The sequence below is a fragment of the Anopheles marshallii genome, chromosome 3 (assembly GCF_943734725.1).
Source record: "Anopheles marshallii chromosome 3, idAnoMarsDA_429_01, whole genome shotgun sequence".
Classification (NCBI taxonomy): Eukaryota; Metazoa; Arthropoda; class Insecta; order Diptera; family Culicidae; genus Anopheles; species Anopheles marshallii.
The window spans coordinates 31,840,167-31,851,442 of record NC_071327.1 but is presented as its reverse complement, the minus strand read 5'-3'; the positions used below and the strand labels follow the sequence as shown (position 1 = coordinate 31,851,442).

General features: G+C 46.2%; 2 protein-coding genes across 2 annotated transcripts; both read left to right on the top strand.

The window, feature by feature from the left end:
* Positions 1-1,827: 1,827 nt before the first annotated feature.
* On the top strand, positions 1,828-5,996 carry LOC128713362 (uncharacterized). Its single transcript, XM_053808219.1, has 9 exons — positions 1,828-1,882; positions 2,040-2,557; positions 2,641-2,815; positions 3,865-4,019; positions 4,164-4,261; positions 4,380-4,525; positions 4,632-4,741; positions 4,837-5,345; positions 5,450-5,996. The coding sequence occupies exons 1-9, from the start codon at positions 1,828-1,830 to the stop codon at positions 5,994-5,996; spliced, it is 2,313 nt and encodes a 770-aa protein (XP_053664194.1).
* Positions 5,997-8,482: 2,486 nt separating this feature from the next.
* Positions 8,483-9,108, top strand: LOC128715250 (uncharacterized). The gene is made up of 2 exons (XM_053810131.1): positions 8,483-8,715; positions 8,781-9,108. The coding sequence occupies exons 1-2, from the start codon at positions 8,483-8,485 to the stop codon at positions 9,106-9,108; spliced, it is 561 nt and encodes a 186-aa protein (XP_053666106.1).
* Positions 9,109-11,276: the final 2,168 nt, after the last annotated feature.

Below are 11,276 nucleotides of genomic sequence, written 5' to 3'. Positions count from 1 at the left end.
ACTGCCGTGTCTCGGATTCCCTTTAGGGCTTGGTGGGTTGTACGCTTGGAAATGAAAAGCATACTGTGCGGCTTCAACGAAAGGTACCCAGCGTACCACCCCCAAACCGGAAAACGAAACCCCGGAAGTCGGTTCGGACATACAATCGCACCGGGAACTGTCCCTTTGGCAAATTGAACATAATACACACAGGAGAATCGTACCGTTGCCTTCGCCGGGGAAAGGCAACGTGGTTCGTGCCGGGTGTTCAACGGGACGATCAACTTAAAGCTCTTAGTAGTTGCCACTCCTTGTCACCATGCCAGCAGTGACAGAAAGGGATGAAGCGTTAAATTGATTTATCGTCCTAATTTTCCCAATGCTTTTCCTTCGAAAAACCCCCCGAACGGTCTTGTCCGCACACCGGGGGCGTGTCGCTCCGGCAGAATCGCCCGGAACGAAGCATCGGGTTATTTTTCTTACCTGCCTTCCCGCACCCGGCTCGGGCAGTGAAGCTGAATTGTAGCTCCGAAAAACGAACTTTCCCAGCCCGATGGTGCATATGTGCGGTTTTTTGTTGATCTCGTTTTTAAATTGTTTTCGTTGGTAGTTTTTCACTCTTCGCGCATTCATCATCGTTCGGAGCAAAATCTATCCCGACTGAGCTGGCTTTCCCCCCATTCCAAGCTCAGTTCCCCGGGACCGGCCTCGTGTGTGTGGCCATTTATCATTTACATGCCCGGTAATCGATCAGCAATCACCGACTGATATCGGTTAGTAGATGCGTGATACTTCCATTTAGCGGCTGGCGGCGGCGGCGAGAAGGTGGCGGGAACCAAAAAAGATTGATGCGTTCATAAAAAGGACATATTTTTAAGTGGTGTTTCGGCGTGCAGCTTTTCAGTTTCCGGGAAACGTGGGGCCTGAGTGCCGCGTCCGAAGGGAGGGCACAACCGAAACCCGAAACGGAACGGAACGAGGAGCAGAAGTTGATTAGTTGATCATTGTCTGTTTGGCGGGACGCCACCATCTTCTTGCTGGCCTAATCGAATTTGGGGCGGTGTTTGCCTGCACATCCTTGAACGTGACTGATTGCCTGTATCCTGCGACGCGCTACTACAGCCGAACCTTTTACCCAAAAATACCCCAACAAATTCTAACCTACCTTTTTATGTTGCCTTTTTTGTTTTCGTTGCAGGAAAGGGAATCACTCGCCACTGTCGGGAATCTTCGCAATTGGTTATTGCTGTTGCCAGTAGCCGTGTTCGGTGTTGTTGAGAATTGGCCATTAGAAGCTGGATGTATAAATGCGTCGGAAAACAACAACTAGCGTGTAAAGCGAACCGAATCTAGAACCAATTTTATCTCCAAAAGATATCAACCTTTTGGCCCACCTGTGCTGGGCACACGCTTCGCAAATAATTACATTTACACGTTAAAGCTGCTTTCCTGCCCGTGTTATCCTGGTGGCTATTTGGATTTGTTGTAAGGTGCAGGACAGTGCAGGACGCAACTGGCGAGAATGAAGATTCGATGTTCTTTCGGTGACGGAATTCGCACAAAAATACCAACCGGAACGAACACACTGTCCCTGCTATTGTGAGCGCAAATTGGCAGGATTCGCTTTATCGAATCATCAGCGCTAGCAGCGGCTAGCTCATTTCGATCCAAGTAACGCGGCGAAAGTGTACCGCCGGCGGCCATTACGGGGCGAGCGACACGGAACACATTTTTAATGCAAGGAAGGAAGCGTTTAGCAAAAGTGGAAATTGAGCAATTTCGAAAGAATTTGTTTGTGGCAGCGGGAAGCGCGGGTGTGCGGCGTGCGTGCGAGTGGAAGGTGCAAGGATGAGTGTCCATGGTTGTGTGCGGATTTTCCTGTTCGGTGCCAACGTGTTAGCAGGTGAGAAGCGAAACCTTTGTAAATACACCGTCGCAGTTGTGTCCTGTCCCGGGGAGGACAACTAACGACCGGCTACTGCGATGCTGTTGCTGCTGATGATGATGAAGCTGTTAATTTAATTCGATTTCACTCACACTCTACCGCACCTTAATTTTAGGTCTCCTAGCGACGGCCCTTGCCAGCGAGGTCGGCCCTAGCTCGACGGCGCTGCTGCTCGATAAATTGCCGATCGCCGTACCCACCGTCGAAACAGTGCCGCACGGTGCACCGCGGCCATTACCAGCGCGCCGGGGGATACCGTACGATGGCGGTAATGATGGTAGTCCCGGACCGGGCGGATTGGACATTACCGACAGCAATGCGTTCGTGGCGGCCGACATCATCAACCTCGATCGGGACGGTGCGGTTAGCTTCATACCGCGCCGGGACGTGCGCTATCAGCGGGCGGTACCGCCGGAATATGCCGGTGCATCGGCGCTGCCGCACTGCGAAACCTTCACCATGGGCGACCCGGACTCGAAGACGCTCTACAACCCGGGCTGGCCGGGGAACTATCCGAACAACAGCGACTGTGTCGTGGTGCTGGAAGCACCGGTCGGGTTTCTGGTGCGGCTCGACTTCCGGGACCACTTTCACATCGAACCGTCGGAAGAGTGCAAGTACGACTTTCTCGAGGTAATGATGCGTGGCTAAATATTCACCGTGATTGCCCGTAATGCCATCACTCACTCATCTGCCGGTTTTTGGCCTGCCCACAGATACGCGACGGAGCGCACGGATTCTCGACGCTGATCGGGAAGTACTGCGGTCAGACCTACCCGCCCATGATCACCTCGAAGGAACGCTTCCTGTGGTTGCACTTCCACTCGGACGAGAACATCGAGTACAATGGGTTCGTCGTGGTGTATGATTACGTGCCGCGGCCCACTTCGTGTAAGTTGGACAATAGCTTTTCAAGGACTTTGCGCTCAAGAACTCTTTTAAAGTAAGCTGAGGTGGTATCCTTCCCACTTCCTGGATCTTGTTCAGCATGAAATTGGTTCCGTACAGAGCTGTTTTGACTAACAAATCTGTCATGTCAGCAAGCTTAGCAAGGGAGGAATTGGGAAAAGCTTCACGCAGCATCGCATTTCACCATGAGCAAAAGCTCGATAACGGTGGAGAGTAGATTCTGTTGAGGTCTGTTGAGTAATACTATGTTTTATATTTCAAGTGAGAAAGTTTGAGACAGTTTGAGTTTGAGAAACAGCTGGATACTTTTCAAGTGGAACTAAAATCTGTGTAGGTAGATACGGAATTCTTCCCAATTTCAGTAAGTTTTGCATCCAATTAAGTAAAAACTCTGGGAATAATTGAACGACTAATCCTTGGAACAGAATGAACAGCTTCTGTTCAATGGCTGTTCAATGAACAGTTAAACTTTTACAAAAAATGTTGGATTTTAAATAAGGTTTAGAATAGACCGCATTCCTCTTCGCCTAATACCTAATATAGCCCGTCGTGTTGAGTCTCTTATGGCCTGACCGAAGACAACACCTCAAATCTATTCAAGAACTACGGACCATTGATTATTATCAACTACAATCCGTCTAATCTTACATGAGTTCTAGTAAATAGGAAAAATTTGAATTTTACCTTGAATTTGCTTTATTCCAGTTAAAAACGATAAATAATCCAAAAATATCTTTATCAACCGCTGCCATGTAAAATGGAAATCTCAGTTAGAAAATTTCAAAAACTCTTTTCATGAATAATTTCCGTTGCTTATTTACGTCCGGTGCGACGAAGGTGCCTACTCCGGTTCTTTCTTTCGGATTGAAATACAAGATGTCCAATGTAACAAGATGGGCATTCGCTGCTACGAGATCTCATTATTCCTCAGCTACTAACACATATTTAAATTCATCCATTAAAGAATTATTATAAGACAATGTTTGCCACCGGACATTACTGACGACAGTTGTATTCGCGTTGCTCCACAGCCATTTACGACGATGAAAGCTGCCGGATGGAAGTGTCCGGGATGGAGGGTTTCGTCAATCGATCGGATGTTCCGCGCGAAAAGCAACAAACCGTGATCGAGCATGGCCTCTCGCTTGACTGCATGTGGGTCATCACGGTGGCGGATGGGTGGAAGGTAAGCCGTACCGATTCAATCGATACGCGGGCCCTCATTAGCCCATGTTTATGAGCGCCCGTTGGTTGGTACCTCTAAATCACATTTCTTCAACGAAGACTCACTTGTGTTGCGTTTTTATTTTCTACCCAACCGCAATGCTAGATTCAACTCTCATTCCTCAAGTTCAAGCTGGAACGACCAAACGATTGCGAAAGCAACTTTGTCGATGTGTTCACGGAACGAACGGATCTGCCGTCGAGGTAAGAAAATTCAATCGTCCAGCATGCGGACGCGGTACGGCGCATTGACGAATAGCCATGACCATCCGCATTACGGTCGGTACAAATTGACCATCTGTCACCTTGTTCCATTCGCCAGACTGAAAAACTTTTGCGGCTCCATCGCTGACTCGGTCGTATCGCGCTCGAACGTCCTGCACATCCGGTTCTTCGCGGAAGCGGCCGCCATTAATTCCACCTTCTCCATCCTCTTCACCGCATTTAGGGAGAAGGCGGCCGGCGAAAGTAAGTGCATTATGATTGCCACCCGGTCGCGTACGGTTGTTGCATTGTTGTAGCGCTCATTTAATTTACGGTTTCGATTTCCTCCTTTTCTGCCGACCTGCGACAGCCTGCGACGATACGGAGTACGATTGTGAGGATGCGACGTGTATATCCGGCGAGCTGCGGTGCAACGGCCGCATCAACTGTCGGTTCCGGTGGGATGAGGACGAGTGTCAGGTTAGTTTCCCAGCTCGATCCACATGTGCACCCGGCAGCCATTACTGTCTGACCCCATCCCCTGGTTCTCTCTCTCTGTCTTTCTTTCCTGGTAGAAACAAGCCACCGCCCAATCGGAGCACGTCATCATCATCGTGATTGTGTTTGGGCTCATACTCGGCGGTATGATATTGCTGTTTCTGTTCAACTGCAGCCGGAAGATAATACGCGACCACAAGATCATCCGCGAGCACATCCGGCAGTCGCGCGAAAGCAAGCTGAACGAGCTCGGGCGCCATTCGACGAAAAAGTTGGTCGATCTGGACATCACCAAGCTGCCACCGCCCGCCTTCGACAAGGATCCAATCAATGTGCTGGAAAGCAGCAGTACGACGAACGTGAACAATGGACAATATTATCGCGACATGGGCATCGGCAGTGTTGGTGGGGGTAGTGCGGGCAGCGGGGGAGGAAATGCTGGACCGCACATGTTTAGCAGCCGGATAGACATTAAGGCGGACCCGCAGGATGTGCTTCGGGGCAGCTACCATGAGGATCCACTGTCACGGTCCGGTACGCTCGGGCGCGACGGTGGCGGCATGTGTGATATGGCCTGTCAGACGAGGTATGTCCAGTTGTTCTCTCCGCAGAATTACACGCTCTTTCAGCAAGGAGAAGGTTACGCGGGTCACGGTTTTTTTTTCATCGCCTCGCTTATCCGTTTTTCAGGGAATCGCTCTTCCAGCCGGTGTTTAAAAATAAGGTCAACCAATCACCCAATCAGCTGCAAAACAGCATACGCTTCTCGACGTTCGGCTACGAAAGCCAGCAGCAGGAGCAGCAACAACTGCCGGCAGTTACGCCACCACCGCCGAGGGTGAAACATCATCATCATCATCACCACCATCATCACGGTGGTACGCTCGAGGGTGGAACGAAAAGTTCCAAGGTGAACCGCATCGAGCTGGAGGACCTGTCGCCGCCCGGTTCGGGCGGGTACGATGACCGAGGCGACGAGTTGCAGCAACAGCATGGCCCACCCGGCCAGCATGGCCACTCGCACGGTCACACGCACACGCACCAGCATCAGCATCCCCACACACACCAAAAGATCGCGCACGAGCGAAACCTGACTGAGACCGGTGTTGGCCCCGGCATGGGACGAACTGGTGGGGGAGGGGGTGGGGGTGGTGGGGCTGGAAGTGGTGGTGGATCCTATGGTGCCGACATCCGGAAGTCGGCACCGGACGTCATCATTATGACCTCCTCCCATTGACCCACGGTCGGGGATGGTTAGCTAAATTGGGTTAGACTATTGTTTGTCGGCAAATTTTGGTGGCAAAAACGTTTGGTTTCCATGGCCGTACGCACACCGTATCGCAAGGTGTGCAACGGGCTGGTGTAGCGCGCGCGTGGATGAAGCGTCTAGGAAAGTATCGTCATTGCGCCATGAAGTGCTCTTCTTGGTTAGTTGTTTTAATTGAAGCACACTTGTGGGTTATCACGCGAAGCGCGTGGTACCAGGGCTGGCAGTTACGTTGTAACATTACCACGTAGGATTTTACCACCATGTTTTATTTCCTTTCTTTTGTTTTACAACAACGGGAACACGATCCTTAACAGGTTGAGCTTAGATTAAGCGATCTGGCCGTGTAATCGATATCGTTTTTACGTTTTCTATTTCTACGCCGTCTCACAGCCACGGACAGGAGGAAGAGGATCGCACATTTGCAGTAGGATAGGGTAAATGTTTAGAATTATATAGTCGACACGGTGACGATTATCGTCCACAAAGGCCCACGATGGAGATGAGGAACGGAAGACAGCTAGGGATACGGTACACTCCGTACACGTACCAACACAACATTCAACATTGCACCGTAATGGGTTTCAAGTGCATTAGACACACTTACATTGGAGGCAGATAGTTCCAAGGTACCGTGAACTTGGAGACCGAAGAATTAGCTAATGATTTGTATAATCGATCAACCACTCAAAACTCTGCTAACTTAATGATATTTGTAGATCCCGACGTTCTTCGTTGTGAGTAAGCTGGAAGGATCGACAGGTTATGCCGATCGGTGTACATCTGCCCACTTGAAAAGAAGCCAGGAAAGACATGAAGCTGGCCATCCATTTTTGTACATATATTATCAATCATTGTCCCTTCCCCATCCACTTAGAAGACTCCTTCCGTTTGCATTATAACACTCTGTTACATTTACTTGGCATAAGGTGCGAAAGACGATTGTTATAGGAATTTGTATATTATCCAAAATTGGATTTAGTGGGCTAAAGGAACAGAACGGTTTTGTTTTGTGTTTTGGACAAAAGAAAAGCCTTGAAAGCTCATGGACAACACATTTACCGATTAGTTGCGAGCTGCCGTAGAACAGTTTGTTTTTAATATATTTTTTATGTTTAATATCTTGGAAATGTGTTGCCAGTTAACTAGTGACTATTACAAGCATTAAAGAGGCATCGTGCATGGTTGATTAATTTAAAAAAAATGTCACCACCAATCTTTGTTACCAGCATGACTGTAATATTTGTGTTAATTTGTTCTATATACTTCCCTTTCTGATTCACGTGTGATCTTGCCACGCTGCTGAGTGTACGGTTGCAATCCTAGTGCAATGGACCAATCGTTAACATTGAACCAGAAACTAGCAAAGGAGAACACATAATAACACCTTACACAAGTGTATTTTGTACAGTCACCGCTCACTGTCATACTGTCTGTTACCTAACTCAATTGTACTATACGGTTACACCATAGTGTCTAGCATCATCCGCACGTCATACAATTTTACAAGCGACTTGCATAGCAAAATTGCACACACGAGAAAATGACCACTGGGCAGCAGTCAGGGGGTCCAAAATTACCAACGCGTAACAGACCAGGTACAGGAAACTTACAGGAAGTGCTACACTTTACGTTGTATTTTCCACACTTCTCCACACTTTTATAATCCAACCTTTATCCCGACACGGAAGCGTTCGTAGTATTCGGTGTAATAACTTTTCCTATCACACCCTATCACTAAACGGACGTAATATTGCAACACGCCCGTGTGTTTGTATGTATGGATCTCTCGACAGTCAAAGAAAGCTCACACGTTTCACATCATCATAATTTAGCGCCTCGGTCGAACGAAAACACTCGATTGTAGTATGTGACATAACCACATCACAACCCATTCGTACTCTAGACGGAAAAAAACTTGCTAGAAATGAACAGTTATCGTTTTTAAATTCATTAACCAATCCGCATCATCGATGGGTAAAACAAAAACCACGTGTAAAAAAGTACCACCGGTGGGAGAACTTGTAAAGTTTGATTCATGATTTATTAATAAAAAAACAACATGAAAATGAAACAAAGGGTGAAATAATATGCGGTTGTTTACGAGAAGTTTGATTTTTGGGGATAATATGCACGAAAGAAATTTACGAATTAATTACCTCCATTGGGTTTCAACAGGTGTTCTACTGTGATCAACTGTCAGTTTAAAATGGGCTTTGTTATACATCCATACGTCTGACGTCTGACGGCTAGCGATACTGACCAACTGTCAACGAGCGCTTTGTTTACGTTTTGTGGCCTCCCAACAACACTCTCGCTCGATTTAAGAACGCAGTAATTACCATTGTTATTCACTAAGTTTCATTATGTTGACTACTGAATTTTGAAGTGATCCCACTCGGCCATGGATATACGAGAAAAACAAACTGTGATATGTGTTTGATCCATGGATGGCCATGTACGGCCAACCGCAACTAATACCAGGCGTCGTGCGTAAAGCGTCTGTTGCTTTGCCGACGACTCCTCCTTCCTGCAACGTAAACAAAACGAAAACATGGAATCCGCAGCCTAGCATCATTCCCGGTTCCATAAGACCAGTGGCGTGCAACACATCTTTAAATCAAAGTTCAACAAACAGTGTACCTGCAGTCATTACTGAGACAACGGCCAGTCCCGATCAGCTTACCAAGTAAGCACATTATACGATTCTTATAAAAAGTATGCTAAACTTTGTTCTATTTATCTCTCTTTTAGCAAAGCTGTTGAAGAAATTCTGCGAGAAACGCGGTTGGGAAAGTTGCGTGCAGAGGAATATGGGTCCACCGCTTGGCGTCCGTGCCCTTTGCGAAAAACAAACAAACGGTTTCTCAACCGCACGCTAGTATCGATGGTGAACCATAATGATCGCGTAAAACAGAAAACAACGCATCGTTCTCGGATTAAGCTAAGCGAACTGGTGCGGAGAGAAGGTGGGGACAAGTGGAAACCAGCAAGTAACTCTTCTAAAACCAAGACACGCGATTGGAGCAAGGACACAGATACATCCTTGGCAGTAAATAATCTAATCGAAGACAGTGACTGACCAAAAGAAAAGGCTGTTCGTTTGTGTGACACAACTACATCAAGGTCCAATTAAGCGATAAGCCGATAGTATACTCCGATTTTTTGTTGTTTCCGATTTTTTTGTTGTTTGTTCTGCGGAGAGCACAAAAATCATATCAAGACTGTGAAAGTTAGAAAAACACAGGGGTATTTTTTAAATTTTCCTTTTAACCGCTGAGACAATTTGGTGTTGGCTGGGAAAATGATAAACAGATCTTTTATCCGAAGGTCAAGAGTTATTTAACACAAAATTTTGCACTAAAGAAGTTTTAACGTTATCCAAGCTATTGGGTTGTGGTGTAACCAGAACTTCCCACGACAGGAGTGGTAACAAATCCCAATCGGACCTTATTTCCATATGCCGAACTGACTAACAAACATCTGGTAACTATAGTCAAAGGGAGTCAGAAATGGTAGACCCATGATGTATTCGTGGGGTTGTAGTTCTACAAAAGAGAAAAGAGAGTGTATAAATTGTATTTGCTATGATTGCTTCTTAAGAAACACTCCGTAGATAAGCCAATCACAGCGGGTTTGAATTCGCACTTTTTCCAATCTCACTATCACTTATCCCAAGGAACTTTAATCCAACGAATTAAAGACTTAAATACATGGCGAATAGACTGGCATTAAAAGAATTAATTGCATGCTCTCCTCTCGCAATAGAAACTTCGAAAGATGGCAACGATTTTGTGTAACAGAAGGTACATTCACTTGGCTGTCTGGGCATGCATTCATAGTCGGTTTTGCCCGGTTTCTACCGGATGTGAATGTATGGCTTGATTTAATTTTATGTAAATTATCACATACTATAAATGCTCTCGACGAGGTTATTATATTAAGGAGAATTACTCAATCAGTTCAATGCAGTACTCACTACGGCGAAGAATAAAGAATAATTTCGTAATTCAGTTGCATTTTTATTCCAATAATAACTCCGAATACAAACAGGACAAAGGATTGATAAGATGGCAGTAAACCTTTAGCTTATATTTAACGATGGTCAAACAACAAATGAAACTCAACGGAGGAATACAGTAAAGAGAACGAATCTCTGAAGTTATGCAGAATTTGGGTATCTCTGGTCGAGGCAGCTGCAATGCCGAGTTTCAAATCGTTACTTGACGGATTTCACGAGGTTCTCCTCAGGAGATTCCTCACTTTGTTACTAATGGAAATCTGTGGATAGATTTATCAAACTAAACAAACAAACGAAAATATCTGCCAACAAACAGACTTACAACCCGCTCATAACGATAATTGATCATTGGATGCCCTCTCACCCCATTTTCCTTATAATGTTTACTGTTATGTGTGGACAAAATCTTCCGTGGTCAGTGTACGGAACGAATTTGAGACTTGCGTGAGGCTCAAGGGACATACAAAAACACGCACACGAATGCCATCATCTGTCACAGTGGATAGGTAATTGGTTAAGAAGCCGACCCGAGCCAAAGTTTAAAGGTGGGAAGCGAACCCCGTGAACCGTGAAAGAAAACATTCAACAGCATTGCCGTCTCTTTAAACATGTACTCGTGGAGATTAAAGTTAGCTTGTGTGTAAAGGATGAAATGGGCAGAATGTTTGAATAAATGCTAATGGAGGAGCTTTAATGAAAGGACAAAATTTAACAATAGCTTCCATTCGTATTGCCGGCAGATTAACATTTTGTTAGCTTCATTAGAGTTTACGTCAAAGGTTGACGAGAAAAAAGCACAAGTTAAATTAATTACTGGCATAGTTTTTGCTATAATTTGCTTGTTTGCATAAAAATTTATAAACAAAAAATGTCCAGGCGAGTGCGGCAAAAATTGAATCCCTGATCGCAAACATCAAACAAACCTCAGTATGCAAAAAATTCGGTGGGAAAAGCATTCCCCAGGAACGAGATATTCCTACCAAGTCCGTTGAAAGAGTTCTTCCGTAGGGTGTGAGATTTTATCATCATTCTTTCCCACCCATCGACAGAGCATTTGCTTTCCTGGTGCACTTTTCACCCCCTGTCCCGCCACCGAACAGACTGCGCAAGGTGGTCGTTTTATTCACCCTCAAGACACATTGCTTCCGACAATTTTCTTCATTTCCCACCCGATAACAGACCCGACTTACCGGGGTGCAGAGCAACTGGCAGCGAAACCTAATCACGGA

Excerpts from the sequence above, each read along its gene's own strand:
- LOC128715250 (XM_053810131.1), top strand. The coding sequence starts at position 8,483 with ATGTACGGCCAACCGCAACTAATACCAGGCGTCGTGCGTAAAGCGTCT. Across the intron at positions 8,716-8,780 it reads AGTCCCGATCAGCTTACCAA|CAAAGCTGTTGAAGAAATTC; the intron begins GTAAGCACATTA and ends TCTCTCTTTTAG.
- LOC128713362 (XM_053808219.1), top strand. The coding sequence starts at position 1,828 with ATGAGTGTCCATGGTTGTGTGCGGATTTTCCTGTTCGGTGCCAACGTG. Across the intron at positions 2,558-2,640 it reads GCAAGTACGACTTTCTCGAG|ATACGCGACGGAGCGCACGG; the intron begins GTAATGATGCGT and ends GCCTGCCCACAG. Across the intron at positions 5,346-5,449 it reads GATATGGCCTGTCAGACGAG|GGAATCGCTCTTCCAGCCGG; the intron begins GTATGTCCAGTT and ends TCCGTTTTTCAG.